This window comes from Rhinolophus ferrumequinum, chromosome 11 (assembly GCF_004115265.2).
Source record: "Rhinolophus ferrumequinum isolate MPI-CBG mRhiFer1 chromosome 11, mRhiFer1_v1.p, whole genome shotgun sequence".
Lineage (NCBI taxonomy): Eukaryota > Metazoa > Chordata > Mammalia > Chiroptera > Rhinolophidae > Rhinolophus > Rhinolophus ferrumequinum.
The window spans coordinates 24,757,720-24,784,544 of record NC_046294.1 but is presented as its reverse complement, the minus strand read 5'-3'; the positions used below and the strand labels follow the sequence as shown (position 1 = coordinate 24,784,544).

At 36.7% G+C, this 26,825-nt stretch overlaps 1 protein-coding gene across 1 annotated transcript; it reads left to right on the top strand.

The window, feature by feature from the left end:
* The first annotated feature begins 11,618 nt into the window (after nt 1-11,618).
* On the top strand, nt 11,619-26,223 carry PRRG4 (proline rich and Gla domain 4). Its single transcript, XM_033120538.1, has 6 exons — nt 11,619-11,751; nt 12,059-12,183; nt 17,051-17,214; nt 18,985-19,033; nt 19,870-20,002; nt 24,495-26,223. The coding sequence occupies exons 2-6, from the start codon at nt 12,081-12,083 to the stop codon at nt 24,727-24,729; spliced, it is 684 nt and encodes a 227-aa protein (XP_032976429.1). The 5' UTR covers nt 11,619-11,751; nt 12,059-12,080; the 3' UTR covers nt 24,730-26,223.
* The last annotated feature ends 602 nt before the right edge of the window (nt 26,224-26,825 follow it).

Genomic DNA, 26,825 nt, shown 5'->3' with positions numbered 1-26,825 from the left:
GAATGTTCAATAAGGTTGTACCAGAATTTATTTAACAAATCCTTCCCTCACCCCTTTTTTAAAAATGTGTTTCCAATGTTTCACGTTACTCGTGAGTAATTTGTATATCTCCCACAAATATTTACAACAATTTTTTTCTAATAAAAAACAGCTTCCAAGTAAAAGGGCTACACTGGATAGACTTTGATTCTCAAAGTCAAGTAGATAAAGAAACTCTGAATAGTAAAAGAGAGAAGAGGAGAGGGAGCAGGGCTAAGTGCTGTGTAGGGAAGGGTTGGAGAGATGAGGATCCCTCCTCAGAATTGTGGAGAAAGCTGAAATGTCTAAGAGGGAATTTATCAAGTTTGCTGAGTGTTTTTCAATTTTTAAAAGCCTCTCTTCCATTTCCCCTACCTAATCTTTAGTAAATTCAACTCTGCTAACTAAATGATTTTCATGGAGTGAGTTCTCTACAGTGAATTAAATGCCAGTTCATGACTCAGGTAGGCTAGTGACAAGAACAGAAACTGCACAGACAGTAACTGGGCTACATTTTTTTTTTTAAATGTCAATGCAATAAACATCTTTGGAGCTACGTCTTTACATACTCGCATGTTCCGGATTACTTGGCATAAATTTCTTGACTCTGGATTAAAAAGCATGGACCATTTTAAAAGGCTTTTTATACATATTGCCAAATTACCCCCCAGAAAAGTTGAACTAATGCATCACCAGCAGAGTACTAGAGCGTTTATTTCTTCACACCTACACTTTAATTTTTATCAAATTAATGGGGGGAAAAACATGGTTTTATCACCACCTGCTAAATTTTTTTTTTACCATCACCCTAAATGATCTCCTTGTTTCTAATCTTTTTCTATATCAGTTCATTCTGTGTGCTACTACCAAATTAATGTTCTTATCGTAAGGTTTCTATGACACTATTTCCCTGTTCAAATATCTGCAATGGCTTCTCACTATCTACTGAATGAACTCTTCAATCTGGCATTTAAGACACCCAGCAATATGCCCTCATCACACATTTCCAATCTTATTTTAGCCTCGTCTTTCCTACACTGTGATCCAGTCAAAACCATATAGTCATTTTTTGAGAACATGACCCATAATTTCTCATCTCTATGTTGTAATAGTTCAGTGATGAAAATTCATGCCATGAATGTCCCTTCCCTTGCTCATAGCAGATATTGTTAATTAATCATAATACACTTTCCCACTGAGCTGGGATACAATGTCGCAACACAGTGCTACAGACAACCACTACCAACTAACTGGAATTGGCACTTGAGCAGAAACTAATTTGCCATCCCTGAAATAGTCCTTTCACCTAGTTGGCCTTCACCCCAGCTCCTCTTCTTGATTTTGTTCCATTAATTAAGGTTCACTTCAAATGTTCCCTCTTCTAGAAAGCTTTTCCTGCTTCCACTCTCCACCTCCAATTCTCTAAGCACCTTACACAGCTTTTACACTTCTTACTTTATTTCGCCTTGTTTTGTTACTTGTGTGCTGTCTTCTGTCCTTTTTGAACCATATGTGTCTAAGCCAATAAGAGTAGTAAAGAGTTCAGATCCTGCAACCAGACTGCCTTGGTTTTAATCCTGGATCTATCCCGAGTAGCTGTGAGCGCTTGAGCAAGTTTAACATCTTTGAGGTGCAGTGCCCTCATCTGTAAAATGATCAGAATAATCGGACGGACCTACCACAGAAAGGTGTCAAGATTCAATGAGAAAATCTAAGCCAAATGCTTAGCTAAGTGCCATACACATATTAAGCCTTCAGAAATGTTACATATTTCTTAAAAACTTAAACGTAGAGTTACCATATGACAGCATTCCATTCCTAGGTGTAAACCCAAGAGAAATGGAAACATGTGTTCACACAAAAACTTATACATAAATGGTCACAGCAGCATTATTCATAATTGTCAAAAAATGGAAGGAGCCCAAATTCTATCAACTGATGAATAAAATGTGGTGTATCCACACAATGGAATGTTATTCAGCCACAGAAAGGAATGAAGTGTTGATTCATGCTACAACATGGGTGAACCTTGACAACATTATGCTAAGTGATGGAAGTCAGTCACAAAAGATCATGTATTGTATGGTTCCATTTATATGAATTGTCCAGAATATGAAAATCCATAATGACAGAAGTATATCAGTGGTTTCCAGGGGTAAGAAGGAGTGGGAGTGGGAAATGATTGACTATGGGGAATGGAGCTTCTTTTTGGAGTGATGAAATGTTGTAGAATTAGGTAGTTGTGGTGGTTGCACAATATTGTGAATATACTAAAACCCACTGAACTGTACACTTCAAAATAGTTAAAATGATGAATTTATGTTATGTGAATTTTATCTCAATAATAAAGTCTTATTTATGTTACTATTCATCTTTGTGTCCCCTACAGGTCTTCAGGAGATATCATTAAGAAACTGATTTTTTAAGGGAAAGATATTTAATATGGCCCTAAATGCAAAAGTGAAATGGTTTGAGTAACCTCTATAAATTGTAGTGATTACAATTTGCATGAAAAACAAACCATAGATAAATGGTAATTTATTGTTCTGTAGACATTCCAAGAATAGACAGATTAGGCCCAACTAAAACAAAACAGTTCCAGCTCTCTTGGGATTACACTTGGCTAAAATAAACTCCAGCAAAAAATACTAATAGGGAACTCAAAAAAAAAAAAAAAAAGAACTACAAATACCTATTAAGTATGTAGAAAAAAAAGCTAATTAAAAAAAGAAGATACTTTTAAACCATTTTTTTAAATGTTAATATCCACTGTTGACAAGGAGAAATTATGGTCTTGCTGGTCATTTTCCATTATATGTAGGGGGGCATGTACATTTATAACCCTTTCTGGAAGTTAATCTGACAACATGTATAATGCATACATATATTTATGGCCAGAAAAAGGCCTTAGAATGATGTACTCCGAGTGGTGTACTTAGAAGGAGAATTAGACATTTTTCTTCCTTGTTCTTATCCCCTAAAATTTTCTACAACAAATATAAGTATAGCTTTGGTAATAGAAAATAATAAAAGTATTTCTTAACTTTTTGAAAAGTCTCGGGAGTAAGGGTAACCAGTTTGCTTTATTGAAGTCAGCTTGTTAATTTTTCAAAAACTTTTATGAATAAACTAGAACTTTACTGAGCTTGTTAGAGGTATACCTAGAAAAGGGTAAGTAGGTAAAACGAGGAGACATTAGTTCAGCAATGAAAGAATGTTTCATGAGATAATGATTATGAGAATGATTCATGAGATATTATCTTTACAAATCAGCAATACAAAAATGCAATAGATAGATTTAAAAAAAAGATTAAGCAATAATCTCTTGTAATGTTTAAGAACAGAATCTCCACACTTATTGAATTGTTAAAATGCCTTCTAAAATGGTTATTTCAATAGTGAACACAGAATGAATGCCCTTTTTACCATCCCCTTCTCAGTACTGCATGTGGCTAGCAAAAAATGAATCTCATTTTACTTTTCATTTCTGATTATTAGTGAAACTGAACATTTTCTAAGATTTATTTATTATCTATTTGTATTTCCTCTTTTGTGAGTTGTTTTTTCATGTGTTATATCCGTTTTTATTTTTTAATGGTCTTTTTCTTGTTGATCTGTTATGGTATTTTAAAGGGTAAAGATCTTAATTTCTTATCTAGCATGTGTTTCAGATATTTATCCCAGTTTGTCATTTGCTTTTAAATTTTAGTGTCTTGTAATGTCTAAAAATATTTAATTTTTATGAAGTCAAATATATCAATCTTTCCTTTATCATTTTTCCTTAAATTTTATTATCAGAGAATCCTCATTCTCTCTAGGAGAAGATATCATCCACCTGTATTTTCTTCTAATTATTTTGTGGGGTCATTTTTCATTTTATTCTTAAAGCCATCTGAAGTTTATTTCACCTGTATTTTCTTCTAATTATTCTATGGGGTCATTTTTCATTTTATTCTTAAAGCCATCTGAAATTTATTTTGGAGTAAGATGTGAGAAAGGCAACTTGCTCTTAAAAACACATTTGTAAAACATGCATCACAGCATAGTTTGTGCAAAGAAAATATTTGCAATATTACACGTGTCCAAGGAGTCATCACTTAATACAACAAAATTTCTTATGACATAAGCATTTAAACAGTCCTTCAGATTTCACTGAAAAAGGATTGGGCCATGTGGAAATTTATTTTAACAGCTTTCTTTTGGAAACGGTGTCTTTTTACTAATTAGCTTCTATGTTATTTGGATATTTTACAAAGGATATGTATTGCTTAGCTATTAAATAATTGTAAGTTTATCTTTTAAAAAAAGAAAGATAAAATATGTCTTTCATCGCATGAGATGTTACATGAGATATTGATGCCACATGTCAGCATCACATCTTGAACTCACCTTTTCATGACTGAAAGAGAACAAAAGAAACTCTTCATAATTCATCGGATGTGAATCATCAGTGTGATGACTAAATGATTAAAGAGAATTCTAATGCCAATGGGGTGAAGGGGAAATCCTATTAGGTAGAAACCAGAAATCCTAGTTTCAATGCTCCCCCTGATTCACTTACCACATTTCCTTATATCCATTTTTTAAAATTCTGTACCTGTTTGTCAATGCGTTAAACAAAGATCTTAGTGGTTAGAAAAGATGGGCTTATGAGTTAACATATTAAAATATTAAAAGCATCTTGAACTAGAAATCTTCATGGACAGGGTCAGCAATTCTAGTTTATCAGCAACTCAGGAAACCTCAAATGTTTTCACAATAAATCTGCTCTCCAAGGCTCAGCTGTTATTTGAGTGTGCATAAATTCTCAAAAGCCCATTGAAGGTAGTAGGATACCAGAGGTGAATGTTTTGGGGATAAAAGATATTTCATATTAATGCTAATAAGACTGGAATAATAATGTATTTTAAGAAACCTAATCTTCCTTTCAATTTCTGCTATTTCTGAGCAAGCTGTTTCTCTTTTAACATATTTCAGCTTTTTGAGATGCTAACTGCATACATGTGCACAAATGCTCACCAAAAGATGCATGATCTATAAATTTATTTTTGCTAACATTCACGCAAATATGTATAAAATAACATCAATGTGGGTAATCATATGCTTTCTGAACAATGATATTTTCTAAAATAACAACTTTGAAGAAATAAGAAGGAATAAAAGGGAAAAAATAGAATTGGAAATGGAAAAGAGAACGTATGAATGAAAATGGAAGAGAACAAAACATTGCTTCAATATTTTTAAAATTTTATCTTTTATCCTCAGAATTTAGAAATATGGGCACATTGATCTGTCTTTTCTCTTTAAGAAGAATAATATTCTCTTTCTTTTGAGGAACAAATATGCTATTGAAGCAATGGGAGAGCTAAAACAGGGAAAATTGTAGTAAAAATACTCTGTGTGTGTATCTGTGTGTGTGTGTGATATATATATATGTGTGTGTGTGTGTGTGTATATATATATATATACATATATATACATATAATATATATATTATAAAATCCAAGAAAAAGACAGCAAAGTTGGAAAAAATAAAATGAGTCCTGATTACAGAAAAAAATTCTGCAGTAATGTCACCTGATAACACAAGAATGAAAAGTGTAAATCAAGTTATCAGAGTAGAGAGGCCAATGAAGGTAAATCTAAAATGTTTTATTATCTCTTTTGCTCCATAGAAAATTACATTAATTTCCCATCTTGAATAATTGTGGGTGAACAAATTACACAATACATAATTTGTGTACACACACAAATTCTAAAATTTATATTTTGATGTGAATGATTTTTTAATTTTATTTTTAACTAAATTTATTGAAGCAACATTTGTTAATAACATTATATAAGTTTTATGTACACGACATTATTATTCAACATCTATATACTCTATTGCATGCTCAGCACTCAAAGTCCAGTTTCCTTCTGTTACCTTATCTTTGACCCCTTTCACCCACTTTGTCCTCTCTCCACTCCCCTTCCCCTCTGATAACCACCATTCTGTTGTCTGTATCTGAGTTTGTTTTTGTTAGCTCATTTATTGCTTTTTGTTTTATAAGTTTTTGTCCTTTTCCATCTGACTTATTTCACTTAGCACAATACTCTCCAGATCCATCCATGTTGCCAAAAATGGCAATATTACATCTTTTTTATGTCTGAGTACTATTCCATTGTATATATGTACTACATCCTCTTTATTCAGTCATCCGACAATGGATACTTAGGTTGTTTTCATGTCTTGGCTATTATAAATAGTTCTTCTGAACATAGGAATACATATATCTTTATGAATAAGTGTTTTCGAAATTTTGGGATTCCTGTTAAAAAAAACTAATATAAACAGAGCCATTTTAAAATCGAGTTGGAGGTGTCACAACAGAGGAACTGCCTTGCACATCTTACATCTCAAACCTTTGGAAAATTAAAACACAAAAAAATAATCTTTTGACTGGGCTTAAAGTAACATTGTGTCCCACAGAACTGTTTGCAAAGATAACAAGAAGAAAGCAGATATTATGACTATGGGCTGATGGCTACCAGACAGAAAACTAAAAACATTGTTTAGAATGAATATCACTATGTTAGTTTATCTGACCAGTAGAAAGGCCTTTCTTCTATTCCATTTCATTCTTGAATTCACACAGGTAAGTGGGTGGGTATGTGCTCAAACTCAAAGATGCATTATCACATTAATCCAAATCCATTAATCTCACTGCTCTGATATTTCCCTATTTCTTTTGAAGTGAAATGATTCTTTACAACCTGCAATTGTTCCTTTTCCCTTTCTCATAAACATCCCTTGCCTTTGTCTCCTAATAGGAACACTATTTAGGCTTCTGCCTGAATCAGTGCTTCCCAAATAGCTATTCTTCTGGATCTCAAATAAATGCTTGTTGCCTCTCACTTTGAAAGGCCTTTTATTTTCAGGTTAACAACCCAGAACAACGACTGCTGGGTCATATGGTAAGGTTTTCTTTTCAATAACATAAATTATATAAAAGCAAGTACATCCAAAACTATCTATATAGGGAATAGACCCTTCTGTACATTTCCATTATTAAGGATTGTCAAAAAACTGTAGAATTTTAGCATAGGAAGGAATCTTAGAGTTTATTCAAACCTAACCTCAATGTCTCAGAAAAGGCAGATAGAGCTCAGAGAAATGATTTGTTCAAAGTCATCTAGCTAGAGAGAAGCAAACTCAAGGACTAGAACTTATTCATTCTTTTGTTCACTTAGCAGACAGGAAATCCTGCGATGTGCCAGGTGAGATACAAAGACTGGTAAATTTTGTTCCTGGCTCTCAGGAGCTGTCAATTTGGCAGTGTTGAAGATTGATAAAGAACAGCCATAAATTTTACTAAGCCATTAGCATACATCAGTGAACAAAATAATGCTTTAAAACCTGCATTTTATATTTCAAAACTCAGTGTTTAAGAAGTCTCATTTGAGAGCTTGAAGCCAGAGTGGTACGTAAAACAACAAAGGCGAATTCTTCGCCAAAGAAGGATAGACTCGAGCTTGGTTTGTCGACTTTCTAACAATTCTTCTATGTAATGTGTGTCTTTAACCATACCAGTAATATCAATACTGTGTTGTAATCCTTCTTTCATGCAGAATTAATGAATGCTTCTTAAACATTGTGGACTGTATAGCTAGAAATGCATGATTTGTTGAAATGCCCCTTTCACAATTGTGGCTGGAAAGTATGGTTTTGTGACTGATGCCAAATAAACTTCTGTATGAAAAAAAATCTGTGTTTTCTTAGGACCTCGTGATTATTTGAACATGGGTTTCCAAAATAGAGACAATAATAATAATAATAATAATAATAATATAATGAATGTCAACTATAATTTAATATATATAGTCACAGGATGTGGAGTACAGAACAAGGAATAGAGTCAATGGAATTGTAACAGCTATATACGATGTCAGAGGGGTAGTAGATTGGGGGAGGCGGGTTATTACTTTGTGAGGGGTGTAAATGTTTAACTATTACATTGTTTTGTATACCTGAAACTAATTTAAAAAAAAAGTTGGAAACAACTACCGAAAAAAAAAAATAGGTGTGGCAATCAGACAGTAAGTTTATGATGTAAAAAGGAACCTGAGTCAAAGAATTAATTATAGTTGTAAAAATGCCAAGGTCTGAACAGAGTGAGAGTTTTGTGACCAATGGTAACATAAGTCCCTGTCACAGGACCCTGCGGGCAGCTCAGAACCACACTGATTCAAATTTCTGTGCTCTATAAGGATTTTAAGGATTACTATTTTTTTAAGCATGACCCTGACACATAGTTCTTATTACTACAGAGTGACACGAAACCAGATGACCTCTCACACAGTTCTTGAGTTTATTTGTTTTATATTAACTTAAATGATAGAATTAAATGAGCTCTAATCAAAAGTTCTTTAGAGGGCTTTCAGCAAATGTTTGCTTTTAACAAAGAATCTTTAACCCCTTTACCTGTTTTTTGAATCTGAAAATACCTGCATAAGAATATATAATTAACCTTGAACAGTGGGAGTCTTTCATTTTCCACCTGCTGATTTTAGGAGGATGAATCACAATTGCAAGGAATTGATGTTGAAATGTCAAGGCTAAAATGTCACAGAAATATCAAGTTCAGTAATGTTGCATCTCCTGTTCTGAGTAGCCTAATGTTACACTCATCAGTGTGTCTTTAACGAAATGAACGTGATCTTATACGTAGGGCTTCATGGTGGCAACTGCAACATTTCCTGTCACAGTCCTTGAGTCAGTCCTCATGCCCACACAGTAAAGTGAGTTTCCATTTCATTCTTGAATTCACACAGGTAAGTGGGTGGGTGTGTGCTCAAACTCAAAGAAGCATTATCACATTAATCCAAATCCATTAATCTCAATGCTCTGATTTTGTTATTTCTTTTGAAATTAAATAATTATTTACATACTGCCCTCCATTGCTTGGTAATAACTCAAAAAAAAAAAAAAAAAAAAAAAAAAGCACTGGAAAGAATCAAGAGCCAGGCTACTGGTTGGCCAATGACTATTCAAGACCCTTTATTTCATACTTCAGCATCCCTCTTTGTAAAATGAAAACCATAATACCTGGCCCAACTCCACAGATTGCCAGAATAAGACCATTTAAAATGCTTTGGAAGAAAGGCATAAGAATATTGTGATTGTAGAAAAGCAAATAGTACAATAATAAGAAAATGAACACAATAAGTAAATAGAAGAAATCAGCAATCTTGGACAATGTTGTTTCTGGTTACACTCTTTTCTCTTTTCTATCTAATTTCAAAATATCTTGCAGTTCCATAGTGGCTGAAGTTTGTGTGCATACTGCCAAATACTATATTTTTTAAGATCCAATATTACAGGGAAACTGTAGGTATGTACTTCACCACTGAGAAACAGACTCATTTCTGTATCTGCCTCCCTTCTCACACTATAAACTCTGATATTTGATGTGAGCACAAAGCCTCATTTGTTTTGGTCCAAATACCCAGATACGTAGGTGGATGCAGTCTACCAAGGAATGTCACTAACGTTCATATCTGCTGATTCCACATGAGACATCTTACCATTTGCCACTCCCAATATAGTGTGAGGTACTTTTCCTACCTGAAAATAAATTGCCTCCACTCAAAAAACTATATTGAGCACAAACAACCTGAAAGGTACTCTACTGGGTACTGCGGAGGATGTAAAGATGAATAAGTCAGTTCTTGCCCTTGATAAGAACTTTACAGGCCCACATTCATAGATATAGATTTTAGATTACATTTTTCTCCAAAATAGAGGCTATGGTGATTATTTCTCTATCCTTAGGTTTTAGTGATATAGTTTGGCTACCTGAATGGCTATATCTTTAGGTCTTAGTGGTATAGTTTGGCTACAAGAATGAATAAATAGAATAATGGGGGTACTCTAATAAAGGTGTTTCCTGTTATAGGATGTCAACCACAAGAAATCATTTCTAGTCTCTTCGCGGTCCGATCCAAATTGCTTAAGAACAATAAAAGGATTGAAGAGGGAGAGAAGCAGGATCTATCATAAAAACAGGTTAGAGAACAAGGTGGGCAAATGAAAATCAAGGAGGAAGAAATTGGGAGAAAGGAAAAAGGAATAGGACTGTCTAGAAGAAATCAGTGAAAACAAAATCTTCTGCAGAAGACTTAAGAAGAATTTAGTTGATTCTAAATAATTAGAATAAAATAGACAATAGCAGCCTTTGTGGGGAGAAAAGAGAATTTGGTGGAAATCGAATTAAAGATCAGAAGGGGGAAAAAATTGTTTACTCTGGCTTCCAGCAAGTGTCAAGCCAATTTGGCCAAAGCAAGGAACCTTAAGTGACATTCCAAAGAATTGTTAAGCATGTTATTTGGACAAGAAAGGATGAGAACATCACCTGCTAGAGGTCCTCTGTCCACCTGCTGCCTTCATTACTCAGGACAGCAGTTCTCAAATTCTTTTATCTTGGAAACTTTTTTACACTCAAACATTATCAGGGCCCCAAAGCGCTTTCACTTATGTGAATGATATCTAATGATACTTCTATTACATATTAAAACTGAGAAATTTTCAAAGCATTGTTTCAAATCAAGACAACAATGTGTACTTACTTTTTGTTGTGTTCACGATTTCAAGATAACTATTTATTTGAGAATAATGAAGTTATATGTATCCTGACAGGTATGATCAGAAATAGCTATACGTGTTCAGAAATACTGAAAAGAAACTTTTTATTGATCTCTACAGATCTCTATAATATATACATATTGATATTTAAATCTACCGTAAAAAATATTAAAAACACAAAAATACACACGTAGGCATTCTATTAGTTAGCAGAGTGATGACATCATTACATGTCAAATGTCCTCTGGAAATTTCCAATACACACTCATGAGAGACTGAAAATGGAAAAGGCAAATCATGTCTTAGTATCATAATGAAAATAGTTTTGACCTCAGAGATCCCTTGAAAAGATCTTGGAGACGTCCCAGATCTGACGGACCACAATTTGAGAGCCAGTACAATCGATTAATTTTAACGTCACGTTCCATTTCATTTACTAATAAAGTGTATTTTCTCTGATGCATATTTTATTCTCGTTTCCGGATCTCCCTTTGAGAACCGTTGACCCAAGGTAACCACAAGACCCCTAGCCTAGTGTAACCCAAAGTGAAAAGCCCCCGACGCGCCGCGGGCGCTGCACTGAGCCCTGAAAACGCTCCCCAGATCGCAAAAACGCCGAGTCTAGAAACGAATCCAAACCAGCCACCCGCGCGCCGAGGAGGGGCCAGAACTGGAGGCAGGCGGCGGGGCTCGCCCAGAGGTCAGCGCAGAAGGTTGGGCGGCGGGGAGACCCACGCGCGAGCTCCCGGGAGACGCCTGCAACTGCCCGCCCGCCGCAGGTAGGCCCGCCCCCGGGAGGAGGAGCGCCGCCAGGTGTTCTCCAGGTAGCCGCCGCTTCCCTTTCCCACTAATCTGTTGTTCCGCGGCCTCCCGGGATCAAGGCAGGAGCTCGCGTCGCGCGCGTCCCTCGGCTGACCAGGGCGTCCCTCCGCGGACCCCAGGCGCTTCCACGGCCCGAGCGCGGGGCCACCCCAGCCCTGCGGAGAGCGAGGCCCAGAGCGTCGCGGAGATTTGGGGAGCGCCGAGACCGAGGGTCTGGCGGCCGCAGGCGCTGCCCTACGACAGGGCTTCGGCCCCGGAGCTGCGGGAACATGCGCCCAGAACGGCAGGTGCGCGGCCCCCCTGCTTGGCTCCAGTGGGGAATGGTGCACGTCCGATTCGAACGCGAGGCAGGGGGTCGCCCGCGGCGACAGGTGCCCACTCGGCCTTAGGCAGAGTCCTGGGGCGCGGCATTTGTCCCCCGGCGTTCTCAGGGCCGCTTTCTGGGCGCGGATCAGACTCGGGCGACCGAAACCGTGCGGAGCACAGTTGCCGGGAGGCTTTGAGCACAACAGGTCGGTGAGTAAGTTCCAAAGTGTTGAGCTAGGGATATTTTTTTTGTAACGTGTTTTTCTGTTTTTTGTTTGTTTGTTTTAGTTTGTTTGACCGTTGCCGGACTATGTTCACACTTCTGGTTCTCTTCAGCCAATTGCCCATAGCTACCTTCGCGTTTCCTCATTGCACAAGAAGCCCAGAGGAGTCTGGCCATGCAGGGCAAGAAGGTAAGCGTGATTTGTTTCCAAGAAAACCGTCTTGGAAACCCGAGCCACATATTACAGATCTCAAAAGAGAAAGTATAGTATTTGAAATGACGTGTCCCCATCAATCATAGAAGCACTAAAAATATTGTTTAATTTGTGATTTCTTCGGTAATTCTGTGGTTTGTTAAGTACAATTAATACAAATTGATTTCTGTGGGTTGTTTTGTTTAAATGTGTATAGTTAAGACTTGGTTTGTGGTTAACCGAGTGGAGAACCCGTTCAACTCCTGAAAATCAGTGAGTGCCTCTTTTCTGGATGAGGATGTGTGGTAGTTATAATGAGCATAATTACTTCCTCTTCCTGGATAGATGGTCACAGCGTCCAAGATCTAGTATGGACTCGTTACAAGACCCTGGGCAAGTTACCTAACACCTTCCGCTTTGAATTTCTTCATCTGTAAAATGATGGAGGTGAAGAGTGGAATGATCTCTGAGATTCTTTTTTACTTTTAAATGTCTGGATATAGTCAGATAGTTGTGAGAGTAGGTTTGGGGCTTGCTGACCTAGAATCCCACACCTTGTGGGTTCCAGGTCATGAAGAGACTGATTCCTGCCCACGTTTTAAAAGCCTAATCTAAAAAAACCAGACAAGAAAACAAAAATGGCTTTGGCTCTCAGCATCCTTCACCCAGCCTTGTCACTGTACTTCCTACCCAGTGCCAGTACTTTGGATCTACTTCCCCACACATTCCTGTCCCTTATTGCCTCTCATCAGATCTGACTCTCAGCTCATTTTCATTTGGGAAGGATCTGTTACACTAGTACTCCTAGGTGACTTATTAATGATTAATACAGCTTAGTGTGTTAAACCTTCTAGGAGTGTGTGTGTGTATGTGTGTGTATTTTAAGATAGGTCAATAATCTTAATCCAGAGAAATCAAACCCAATGGCAGAATTCTAGGCAATTCAACAGGCTAGCTAGTAGGAAAGGGAGAACTTTTAGAAGGAGATTCTTCTTGGTACCTCCCAAGTTGCACCGTATACGTAAGTCCATTCTCATATAAAGTTGATGGTCAATTCTCAGTGGGACCAGATGCTGATCCCCAGAATACTTGTGAATGTATTCATTTATTCACACGATATGCACATAAAAGATACTCTCAAGAACATCACTAACTCTGGAAGGAATTTATTTAGAAATCATACCTCAGTGCAAAAGGCTGGTGATATCTGTGGGAAATGTAAACAAGGAACCTATATATTTAAAAAGCCGACTCATTCAGTTAGTAACCACTTTGTTAACACATGCTATGTGCCAGGCCCTATGCTAGAAACTGGAGATGTAGAAAAGAAAGGCTGTAATCTCTGCCCTGAAGGGCTTCTTCATTGGTTGGGGAGGCAGGGTTGTAAACATAATCTCCATGAACTCTATGACAGAGGTAGGAACTGAGCTCAAAAGCAGAGGAAAGAGTGAGTAGCAGTAACTGTCTCAGGAGAGTTGTATCACACAGAAGCCAAAGCTCTCCATCTGCAAATGAGATACAATGGAAATATGAGAAGTAACTAGGAAGGTAAGGGACCTTCAGCTAAATTCTGATGAAGCCCACGGGTGAGCTGAAATGACTTAAAAGGAATTTCTTTAAAAAAACATGGGGAGACAGGGGAGAGGAAGAGAATGCAATATTTGGGTTGGTGGGTTTGAAACGGTGAAATGCACAGAAAAATAGAGATGGGAAGAGAATCTGAGTAGCCAGATACAAAAGCACAACGGCCAGAGGGAAAATAGGAACTGTCATGGACAGTCAGGATGCTCCAGAGGCAAGGAAGTTTGCTTCTTTCAATTATAAGCAATTTCAGGGTTGCTTGGAATCCAAACAAACAAACAAACAAAAATGTATTTCTCTTAAGGTCGTAAGGTAGGCAGAGAAAAGTTTGGTAAGGCACAGAAGAAGGTCAACCATAGACCGAATTGGTACTTTCACTCTCAAGAAAATGACAAACAACAGCCTGTGGAAGGCATGTTTAATGTAGGAGTGAGGATTTTTACTGGTATAAATACACTTCACGAACAATAAAAATGCTCATGACTCTTTTATATTCCTTTCAAATTGAAAGTAGCTTTATTGAGTGCCATTTGGAGGCTGGGGTATTTTCAGAACTCAGATAACCTACTTGAACAGAAGACCAACAATGAAGAAATTTGGCACTGATTCTTTTTTTTTAGCCAATAAAATGTAAAGATCTGGGCAAATATGAGAAGTAGTAATACAAAGGCAGATTTCTTATTCTCCTTTCTGAAATTATATTTCATGTGGTAAGTACAGCTAAGTTAGGCAGGCTATGAGTTACTTATCACGGGAGTAGTATTTCAAACCTATGCCAAGCTGAGTAACACCGGACTATACCTATTAATTGCTTCAACTGATAGAATTTAGGTGCAAGAGTCCCTTCCCACTATAGGAAAGTTTTCATTCATTAATCCACGTAGTGATTTTTTGAGCGCCTCTTATTATCAGACACCAACATCTCTGCTTTAATGGAACATTCCTTCTAGTAAGGGGAATAGAGGTAACAAGTAAGGAAAACATATAGAACACCTGAGGATGATGATGAGTGCTATGGAGAAAAACAAAGTACAATAGGGGACGGGGAGTGCCAGAGACAGGCAGGCGTGGATCGGGGTTCAAGGTAACATTGAAAAACAGTCCTCAAGGAGGTGAGAGAGCAAACTGAAAGAAAGCTCTACTCATAGGAAACGGCAAGTAGAAAGGCAGGAGAGAACCAAGAGCGTTGGAAGCCAGTGTGGCTACAACAGAATGTTAAAAAGTCTATAGGGGAGGAAGGAGACCCCTTAGAAGGCCATTGCAAGAATCCCAACGAGAGGATGGAGACTTGGAAAAATGTTCATTCTGCCACAATTTGGAGAGAGCATAAAATCTTCAAGAAGACAAGGGAAAAGAAAGAACAGAAATATTTTATCACACCGGTCTGCCTCTTAGAATATTTCTCAAAACAACTCTCAACAATGACCCCACTTTAGCTTCCCTCTTGGTTCAAATAGCCCATATATGTTATTTATAATATTTAAATGAATATGCTAGAATAGTGCTGGCCAATAAAAATAGAATGTGAACCACATATAATATTTTCTAATAGCCACATTTGAAAAGGTTAAAAAAAAAAGGTGGAAATAATTTTAATAATTATTTAATTTAACCCAATATACCTAAAATATCATTTCCAAATATAAGCAATATAAAACATAGAGATATTTCACCTTTATTAAATGAAGCTTTTGAAATCCTGTGTTTATTTTACACTTCCGGCACATCTCAATTCACACTAGCCACATTTTTTTCCCCTTTTTCCGCCTCCCTCCCCCACCAACACACTTCAGTTTCATCTGTTGTTTCTCAGTCTAGTTGTGTAGGACACAGCTCCTTGGCCCATGCTGGTATTATGAGCCTTGTGCCTTTTCCCTGCCTACCTTATGATCTTAGGAGAAATCCAATGTTAGCTGTAGGGGGCGCAGCTCACTGGCCCATGTGGGAATCAATCTGGTGACCTGGGTGTTAGGAAACCTGCGCTCCAACCGCCTGAGCCACCAGGCCAGCCCAACAGTGGCCATGTTTCAAGTGCTCAGTAGCCATATGTGGCTCATGACTACTATATTGGACAAAACAGCTCTGTAAGTTTCAGACTTGTTAGGAAAGATGATTGATTGATTAGTAGAAAAAATATCTTGGACAGGATGTAACTGTCTTCAAGGGGCTAAGAATAAATGGCCAACCTGAGGTCATTCACAAATCAGTTTTAGTTTTCAAACAGGCCACGTGCTCTCTTGTCCGTCTTGAGCAGCCTTTCAATTGCCCACTTTACTATATACTTCCCTTAGTAATGTTTAGCGGTGAGAAGTATTAACACTTTTAAATTCTCTCAAGCATTTAATGCAGTTCTCAGAGAGTTTCTGAATTCCAGTCTCAGTAATGTGATCTGGAGCAAGATCACTACTGCTTGTGTGATACCAGAATGAGTTTAAAGTTTGTGGGTTTTGAAAATACTGCCACTGGTCTGCCTCTTAGAATATGAAAGGATATTTAGAATGGTGGGATATTTTGGTTTTGTGTTAACCTGTGCTTAACTCTATCTTGTTTACTATTTACTTTCCCAGCAAATATAGAGAGTCTTGTAAAGCATTGTAAACATGTATTTTGGGGTTGGATGGAAGGAGCTACTCCTTTTGGAGGGACTGAATGTCTTTTACTTAATCTTATAATTAACTTATAATTTTATTAACTTAGAAGTTTCAAATTTTATGTTTTAGGATAAACTTGATATAACAATATTAATATAAATGTATTAATTTATAATTGTAAAACATAAAGAGATCTTAGTGATTATTTAGTTCATTTTGCAAATGAGGAAATGTTAACCCTGAAATATAAGTGACGTATCCCAGGATACACAGCTGATAACTAAGCCAAATCAAAACCAAGAATCTCGGTCTTCTAACTCTTAGTCCAATACTCTGTCCATTACACCAGACTAATTTATATCAGTCAAGATAATAGGGAACCAACCCTTTAGAAATAGTCTGGACTGTTATTTATAATTTTCTGAAGGGAAAAATAATATTTAAATAATTTTCACTTATGCTAATAATTTTGGACATAATCAACTCAAGTATTTCCTGCAATTATGCTAATATTTGTATTTCATATTTAGCAGAAATTATTTTTACTGATGATATTTCTTTTTGTCAGATTTCAAAACCATACAAGAAAGTTTGGTATAATTTAACCACATCAAGAGAACTATTCACTTTTTTCACAGGAATTTTCTTCCTTATTTTTATCAGTGTTTGAAATCTTTCTATTTCTTTATTAGTCTTTACATCAAAAGAAGAAGCAAACTCTTTCATACATAGACACCTTCTATATAATAGATTTGATTTGGAGCTTTTCACTCCTGGTGACCTAGAAAGAGAGTGCAACGAAGAACTTTGTAATTATGAAGAAGCCAGAGAGATTTTTGTGGATGAAGATAAAACGGTAATTTGGTTGATGATATTAACTGGCTGAAAATTTATTAAATCATACTTAAGAAAATGGTGGGGTTGGCCTGGTGGTTCAGTTGGTTGGAGCCTGGTGCTCCTGTCCCCAAGGTCACTGGTTCAATTCCCACATGGGCCAGTGAGCTGCGCCCTCTACAGCTAAGATTGTGAACAACATCTCTGCCTGGAGCTGGGCATCCGCGGGCCGCCGAGTGCTGCTGTGTGCTGCCATGAGTGTCCGGTGGACAGCTGAGTGGCCCGCTGTGAGTGGCCCGCTGTGAGCGGCCCAAGGCTCATAATACCAGCATGGGCCAGGGAGCTGCGTCCTACACAAGTAGACTGAGAAACAACGGAGTTGGGGGTGGGGAGGCGGAAGGGAAGGGGGGAAATGGCACTTTCAGTCGTTAGAGATTTGATGTTTTAAATAAAATCAGGATTGTATACCTGTTATCTCTTTCTACTTCCTTAAAATGCTAATTAACCTTAAATTTAGACTTGGCATTATACGTAATTAACTGAGCTTACAGTAATTAGCAAATTATCAATTATGCTGTGATTTTTTTGTGTTTAATGTTTATTATAATTCAAAAACCAATCATGAAGCTGAGTGAATTAAACTTCAGGATGTAATTTGAGTTAGTTCTCTGACTCAGGCTTCAATCATTCAAGACGCAGAGCAATTTTTCCTATCAGTGACTTAACCTTTTTCAGTTACTGTATTTATATTTCAAGTATTGACAATCTACTATATGCCAAGTGCTCTGCTAGAGACTGAAGATACAAAATATACAAAATATATAGTCCCTGCATTCAGGACTATAAACATTAATGGATGGTATATCTGTAATTTAAGGGAGAAACTTTTAGAAATTCTCCCTTAAAATATCATTAAATCCCATCTGTTAATTTTGAAAAGGTACAAAACAGACAGCACTGTCCTTGTTATAATCTGGCATATTCTTGCTGAATGTTAAATGACCCAGATTCTTTGCTTTTGTAGATTAAATAACCCCATTTCCTTTTTCCTTCCTCAAAAGTTCCATTTTACTCTTTGGTCAACAGGAACCTCTCTAGATATCCTTTAAATGCAGGTGTTAATGGAACTTAGTTCTTTCTTTTTTTTTCTCTAAAACTATACCCATCCTCCCTGCTAATATGTGCCACATCTATCAGAGAAGGAAAACAAAGTCTACACTTTGCAATTATGCCTGTTGGGATTTTATTGTTTTTCACAAATTCGTTTTCTAATTTTATCATGGTTCCTTAAAATCTGCTTCCATTCTCTCAGATAACAATGAACTGAAACCATCTCAGAGATTTCTTTCCAAGTCAATAAATGCCTTTCAATAAAGTCTCCTAGCAAACTGAGAGCCCACTTAGCACAGAAAAATTCAGACTCCTTTTCAAATATGGTAGTAAGTCCACTGCCTCAGCTTCCAACTTTGGTACTTTCATTGATGCGCTAATGTGATAGTTTTCCCTGATGCATGAGGGGGAGCTCTGGGCGGGTGCAGGGAGACCAGCAGGGTACAGTGGTAGAGATCTGGCACTGGCAATAATCCCCTGACCAGTTCTGGAGTTGGGAGAAACAGTAGTGGGTATTCGTGCTTTAATTAGAGTGAGTCACACACAACCTTTTGCTTGAATGAACTGGTATCCTCCCTGTGGCACATGCCAAGAAGTTACCACCCCTAGTCTAGGTCATTGGGACCAAATGAAATGATAATAAAGAAATTAAATAAACTCGGAAATTTTACCTTTCTCTTAGGTGGCATTTTGGCAGGCATATTCGATTAAAGGACCAGTCACAAAATCAGGTAAGACAAGAATTGATCAAATGTAATGTTTTTCCCACACCCTCTCTTTTATAATACACTTCAGTTCCATGGAGTTTGGTTGTTGCTCAACATACATACCTTGTAAATCCAAGGAAGATTTCTCAATAATACACTAGGCTGTCTAAGACAGAGAAGGCCACATTCATCTGTTTACACACTGAAAATCAAGTTCGGTGAGATACAAGGGAAATGAGATAATAGGCTTAACGCTGTTTTAAAGAGCTCAGCTAAGTCAACATTTGCACACAATAAAAGTTGGACTCCATTGGTTTCAAGTAGTAAACTATTTTAGTTTTTTTTTGCCTTTTTTACCATTACAAGTGAATGCAATACTTATGCTACTAGGCAAGTTAAGATTGTTAGACAGAATCAAGTAACTGCTAGAGAGGGAAGATCCTCTTTTATCTGGATCGATCATCTCTAGCTGCCTTTTAGTCAGGTGGGTTTTTTGCCAGCTATTCTTTCATTCCACTTAGATAGGGCCCCACATAGCTACACAGGATGCTCAATATGTTTACCTTAGTAGTTAATATCACAGTGTGTCTAGCTGAACAAAGATTATGTTTATCCCACTTAGTCTTGAATATTATCCATTTAACATGACCTATTTAAAATAAATGAAACCATAACTAGGGTTTCTAGGAAGTGTCATTTAAAAATTCTCCAGTTCCTGTCTCAAGCACAAAGACTTTTTAAAGATATCAGTATTAGTTATTAGATGCCTAATAGTATGCTTAGACCCAGGGTTAAATTTGAAATTATAGGTGGTACTTTTAGATTGTGATACTTAAGTTATTTTAATGATTTTTCTTAAGGTGGTAACAGAGAAAAAATTGATGTTATGGGCCTTCTGACTGGACTAATTGCTGCTGGAGTATTTTTGGTTATTTTTGGATTACTTGGTTACTATCTTTGTATCACTAAGTGTAACAGGCAACAGCATCCAGGGTAAGTACCAAGTGAAAATATTTAATTCACTATTATACATTCTATAGTGTTATTTTTACATGGATTAAAAAATGGCTGCCTATTTTTTTAAATAAACTTTTTATTTTGGAATGATTTTAGATGTACAGGAAAGTTGCAAAGATAACACAGAAAGTTTCCATATATCTTTCATTCAGTTTTCCTCATTGTTAACATCTTATGTTATCATAGTACATTTTTAAAACTAACACACGGACATCGGTACATTACTATTAACTGATCGCCAGACCTTATTTAGATTTCATCAGTTTTTCTATTGTCCTCTTTCTTCTCTGGGATCCAATCAAGATACCACATTGCATTTAGTTATCATGTCTTGCCAGTGTCCTCTAGTCTATGACAGTTACTTCATTGCCTAATTAACTTACATAAAAACTTAAAAATGATGTTTCTTAGGTCCTTCAAAACAATATAAGAAGATTCACAAACGTCAGCTTGATTTTGCAATGCTTCCTTCTTAAGAAGGAGATAGATACCAGTGTCCCCACATTATTTCTAGAAGCAAGAAGTCCCATAGTTTATTTTACTCTGAGTCACAGTGTTTCCTGATCTAGCCATGTGGCTACCCAAATAGAAATAGTGTAACTAGCTCTTAAATTCAACTGTTTTTATTGACACTTTAAATAAAAATTAATAATATAAAATGGTTACTACTTGAGGATAATAGTACATTAATATAGCTTCATAAAGATTCCTACAGGCCATAATTGTTTGCATAATAGAACCTCAACATACTCATCAGAATAAAAAATTATTATCTTCTATATTATCTTCTAAATAAGAACAGATGAGTAAGTGTAGAATAACCTTATTCAAAAAAAAGCACCAGGTGCTAAACAGGCTATTGAAAATTGATGCTTAGAGACCGCTATTCACAATTCCAAATTCTGTGAACAAGGGCATGATAGTAACCAGGTGACGAAAAGGCTCTGGAAATAGTGGTAGTAGTTATGAATATAATTAATGCCCCTGAATTGTATACTTAAAAATGGTTAAAATGGCAAGTTTTATGTTATATATATTTTACCACAATACACTTTTTTTCTTTATTGTTAAGGTAAGAGGTTAGATGTAGAATTAGGATGTATCTGTTGGAGGATAAAAGCTCAAGCCATGAGAGTTGTCAAGTTTTGAGTGTGACAAAAGGACAGAAGGTGAAGGACGGAGCCTTTCAGGATGCCCACCAGAAGGGTGCAGAAAGGAGGACATGCCAGCAAAGAGGGCAGAGGACAGAGGCAATAGAAGTTGTAATTCTATCCCCAGGCTGGAGTTCCTGAAGAGCTCCCTTAGCATTTATGTGACCTATGGGCATGGAGTTTGTCAGACTTCTATCAATCCTGTAAAAATTTGAGAAGTAACAGAAAGTAAGAAAGAATTTGTTTAATTTTTCTTAAGCCACTATCTTTTTTTGGGGGAGGAATATTGGGGAACAGTGTGTTTTTCCAGGACCCATCAGCTCCAAGTCAAGTCGTTTTTTTCAATCTACCCTGTTTCCCCGAAAATAAGACCTAGCTGGACAATCAGCTCTAATGGGTCTTTTGGAGCAAAAATCAATATAAGATCCAGTCTTATTTTACGATACTATAAGACCGGGTCTAATATAATATAGTATAGTATAATATAATATAACATAATATAATATAATATAATACCGGGTCTTATATTAAATTTTGCTCCAAAAGACGCATTAGAGCTGATTGTCTGGCTAGGTCTTATTTTCAGGGAAACATGGTAGTTATGGAGGGCGCAGCTCACTGGCCCATGTGGGAATCGAACTGGCGACATTGGTGTTATGCTCTCTAACCAACTGAGCCCACTGGCCGCCCCATAAGCCATTATCTTTTAAGCCGAAAGACTTCTATTAATTTTTCCTTATTTAATAGACAGGAAATGAGCAAAGTCTTTCCATTTTCTAGGAGTTTTGACTATGATTTTATTTAATGTGGCTTTCTCCACAAACTGGGGAAATCCTGGAAACTCACAGGTTAATAAAGAAATAGGCAATATTTTTTTTTGGACATTCTTTTTGCCTTTTATCTTTCCTTCTGTTTTACCCCATTCATCCTGGTTTTCCAAAAAAAGTTCACGTATGCCCTCATGTTTAATAATTGTACTCAATGTCTATGACAGTATAACCATTATTCAGTGTCCTCATGCTTGACATTTTCTTCTCTCTTCTCCCCTCTTTTTCTTCATTTTTTTTTTGCTTTTCTATACCACTACATCTTCTTACCTTATGCCTTTTGTTCTGTGAAACCTTTTAGCTTCTTCCCTGCATAAGGTTAAAAGCAGAATTCAAAGACAGAAGGGGCAAAGTTTTCTTATTATGCATGTTTTCTGTGTGTTAAAATTAAAAAACTATGGATATCTGTTATTTTGAAAGTCAGATTAGTTATACTTCATGTTGGTACAGGATAATGCCGTGCAGTTCACAGATCATTTTTACATCTGTTGTTTCCCTCGGATCCTCACAGCAGCCCTTTGAGTTTTAGGGGACATTTCACACTAGGTTCACCAAACATTCTCCTATGTTGGGATTAACATTCAAATTCTTACTAACATACTTTTCATCTATTGTCCCAAGAAATTCTTCCAGCCGAGTTATTTCTTCTCTTTCTATATTTTGTAAGTCTGAGAGTAGGGGGAGCGTGAGGAAATATTTGAGAAAGACAAAAGTGAAAAATAAGATCATTGCCAGAAAAGTTTGTCTCATTCCACTGTAAAAAAAAACCTGCCAAGAAATGGGAAACAAGTTCTTTTCATTTCTTAGTTTCTATATTTTATGGAGGAAAATAGGCATAACACGATGTCTATTTATTTGAGATGTTAATTGGTGTGTACTTTCTGACTTCGATCATTTAAAATGTAGATGAGAAATGCTGTTAGGTATTTAATGACTTTGATGCAGTTTTATATTGTTTCTGTATATTAAATTTCAAAAGTCAACATGCAAAAATTTATTTGTTCAAATAAAACATCTTTCTCTCTCGTTCCCTATAAACACATATAACTTTTGTCACAAGCTAATGAACGTGGCAAGTGGCTCGCCTACCATGAAAACATTCCAGATTGCTGACAGAGGAGGAATTGTGTTGAGCCCTCTAAGTAAACTTGTAATGCTCTCAATCACCTCAATCAACTGTTGAAGGGCTGATTATCCAGTTCCTAGATTTCCACAGATCTTTTCTTTTTCTTCTCTCTCTGCAATTTTCCCGTCTCCTTCCCTCCAACTTCATATCTCATTACTTCCAAAGGCAAAGGTGTTTTAAGATGCAAGTTGACTGACTTAGTTTGGAAAAATTTATAGAATTTTGTATCTGCTAAACTTCCTCTTGTTGGCAAGAATATTATAAATATTGACTAGAAGTTGAGGATTACCTATGAGTTTTAATTATCTTCTTAGCCCTAAATATAGGAATTTAATTTATGCATAGATACTTCATTGACAGCCAGCTTCACAGTCTAAAGAGATCAATTTACTAGCGTGTAAATTGTCATTTTGTAATTTGCAAGTGAAAAGGGAAAATGTAGGTTCAAAACACTAGACCCATGCTGCATTTCTATTTTCATTGGCTGGTGTAGCGACAAAGGTTTGTGAAAATGGTGGGACTTGAATGAGGCCATATTAAAACAATGTTTTTAATGTTGGGCTTAGATCAATAGATTTGGGGAAATACATAATGTGAGAAAGGAAACAATCCCAGTGAAAGCCCAGAGACAGGACAGAGAATTCATTGCACATACTGAGGAGTGTTACAAAAGAGGCCACCTTGGCAAGAGCAGAGAGCTATACAAAATAAAGCGAGGCCAGAATGAAGGAGGCTTTGAAAGGGAGGCACAGGAGTTAGAACTCGATTCGATGGTAAGAAGGCTGCAGGTTAGACTTCCGCGGAGAAGAGTGATGTAGCTAACTGTTTAGGAAGGATCTATGTGCAGGCAGAGGGGACAGGGGAGAGAGCCAGGCATCAGCTGTTGTGACGATCTCTGTGGTATCAGTTTCCTTGGCCTGGAGTTGACCCCCTTTCAACAAAGCCTGGATGGTTTCACACCATACTTTGAGAAAGTTTTCATCCAGGAGCAGGAGAAAAAAGGGAATTAGCTTGTTTTGAGTCCTTAATGTAGTGTTCTAGACACTGCTTCACATACAACGTCTTTCTCAAGCCACACAAAACCACTCTGTTGAGGTAGCTTTTATTATCCCCACTTTATAGAGGAAGAAATTGAGTTAGATCACAGAGCTATGAAAGGACAGGATCTGGTTTCATACCCATGTCTGACTTCAAAACTCCTGATCGTTCCACTACACCAAGACTGTTTCCGTTGTTATAAAATTATTGTTGTATTAATAAATTGAGCTCAACTTGTAGAAAAACCGTCAGGTGGGTTTTTTAATATTGCCATCTTAACCAAAAATGCTGCCTTTTCGAAACCTAAATGCTACCTCTTTGTTTAGTTCTTCAGCCACCTACCTGAGAAGGGGCAGGCACACTCCCTCCATCCTTTTCAGAAGACCTGAAGAGTCTGTGTCGTTTCCATTGCCACCTTCGTTGGATGACACAGGATTACCTTCTTATGAACAGGCAGTGGCACTGACCAGAAAACACAGGGTTTCGCCACCACCACCATACCCTGGGCCAGCAAAAGGGTTTCGGGTGTTTAAAAAGTCGATGTCGCTCCCGTCTCATTAAGCGCACCTTGACGTCTTGATGGTACAGGAGACTCATGTTATTTGAATGGTCGTTTTCCCCGAACCAAAATAACATCAATTCAGCCCTTTATGACAAACTGCAAGAAGTAAAGGAGGAATAAACATGAATGCTACACAACAGAAGTTTTGTGGGCATCTTGGACCTGAACTTTTCATCATTGTCAACTTGAAAAGAAACTTGGACTCCGTATCTTGCAATTCAGAAGACAGCACTTTTTTGTTTATTTTAATGGTTCAAAAAAATCTGTGATATGCACGTCATAGCTAGAACTTGTGAACTATTTGTATTCTTTATGCAGATAAAGGTTGTAGATTTCTTGTGTTAAATATATAAAAAGTAAGAATTTCTAATCATTCGATTATCCCAAGTCATAATATTAGACCCACTCTTCGTTAGGATTTCTTTTCAGTTGGAAATACTTCACAGAATTTGACATTTCAGAATAAATTGGTGGCCTTGATATAATTGCTTGGTTTTATATTTTAAATTATTGCAGAGCATTCACCGTATTTTGCAGGTTTCCATTGGTGACTCTTGCTATCAGTTGTGTTTCATTATGAGGAGTGGGATCAATGCTTTTCTTTCTTAAAAAAAAAAAACACTTGCTAGGGAGTTTGTTCTTCAGAGGGTTACAATGGCAGGGATTTACTTACTAACAAATAAATAAATAGGCCACAAATCTAGGAGTGACTAGAACTTGACATAATTGCCCATGTTTCTGACGAATAGACATACCATCCCCATTTTCATTGTTAAATTATCTATCTATAACAATATATAATTATTTATCTTGAAAATTTGTTGAATTTTCTAAATAACAGCTTGAGAACCTAGAAAAAAGTAATTTACTTTTCTGCTGTTAAAATAATATTGATTAAAGAGGATTAAAATAAGTGCAAAGTGCAAGATGCAAAGTTACTTCAGAAAAAGTGCTTATGTAAAGCCAAGTTATGACAAATAGTAAAATTTTTATATGTAGGTGGCTTTAAAAAGACTGCTTTTCCTAATTATATGTAAATGCTGCTAAATGAGTTCTTTGGGACAAAGAATATCACTACAGTCACCTTCAAAGTACTCCCCTTGGGAAGCTATGCACCGATGCACCAAATGAGTTCTTTGGGACAAGGCAACCCTTTGTATCTCTTAATGTCTGGACACAAAACACTGTAGGTAATTATTTTAACTTACACTTTGTCTCTTCTTCTAATCATATATATAACCATATATATAAGAACCTAGTAGAGTATGACCTATAAACCTCTGGAGTGAGTGTGTGTGCACAAATTTATGTGGGTGGGTGTGTATGTATATGTGAATTTGTTTCTTCCTTACAGGAGCTCAAGAAATATACTCCTGGGTGGCCAGTTAGCTCAGTTGGTTAGAGCATGCTGCTAATAACACCAAGGTGGCAGGTTCGATCCCTGCATGGGCCACTGGGGGCTGTGCCCTCCTTAAAAAGAAAAAAAAAACGTGTGTGTGTGTGTGTGTGTGTGTTCCTGAGAAATACCATGTTTCGCTGAAAATAAGACCTAGCCGGACAATCAGCTCTAATGCGTCTGTTGGAGCAAAAATTAATCTAAGACCTGGTCTTATTTTACTATAAAACCGGATTTTAGATAATATAAGACCGGAGCTTAGATTAATTTTTGCTCCAACAGACGCGTTACAGCTGATTGTCCAGCTAGGTAACAGACGCATTACAGCTCATTGTCCAGCTAGGTCTTATTTTCGGGGAAACAGGGTAAAATAGAAAGTTCTGTTCTTTATGTTTTTGTTAGACATTGCATTTTCCTATTATTTAAGATCATTTATAAAATTGTGTTTTATTGTATTGTTTTGATAGAGATGAGACTAAAACCCTCATACATTTGATCATTCCTTCCAAATTAAACATTTAGAAAGCATAAGTCATATTATAGTGTGAATGTATGTCTCTCCTTTACGACCGCATTATCTTAAGGCAGATAAATGCAAGACCTTAACCACTATAGACTGACTACTAAAGACATTTCAGATTCTTGTGTCTCTTCTGTTACTTGTCCCAAAGGACTCATTTAGCAACATTTACATATAAT

Coding starts and splice junctions, on each gene's coding strand:
- PRRG4 (XM_033120538.1), top strand. CDS start 12,081: ATGTTCACACTTCTGGTTCTCTTCAGCCAATTGCCCATAGCTACCTTC. Junction 12,184..17,050: donor TGGCCATGCAGGGCAAGAAG/GTAAGCGTGATT, acceptor TTTCTTTATTAG/TCTTTACATCAAAAGAAGAA. Junction 17,215..18,984: donor TTGTGGATGAAGATAAAACG/GTAATTTGGTTG, acceptor CCTTTCTCTTAG/GTGGCATTTTGGCAGGCATA.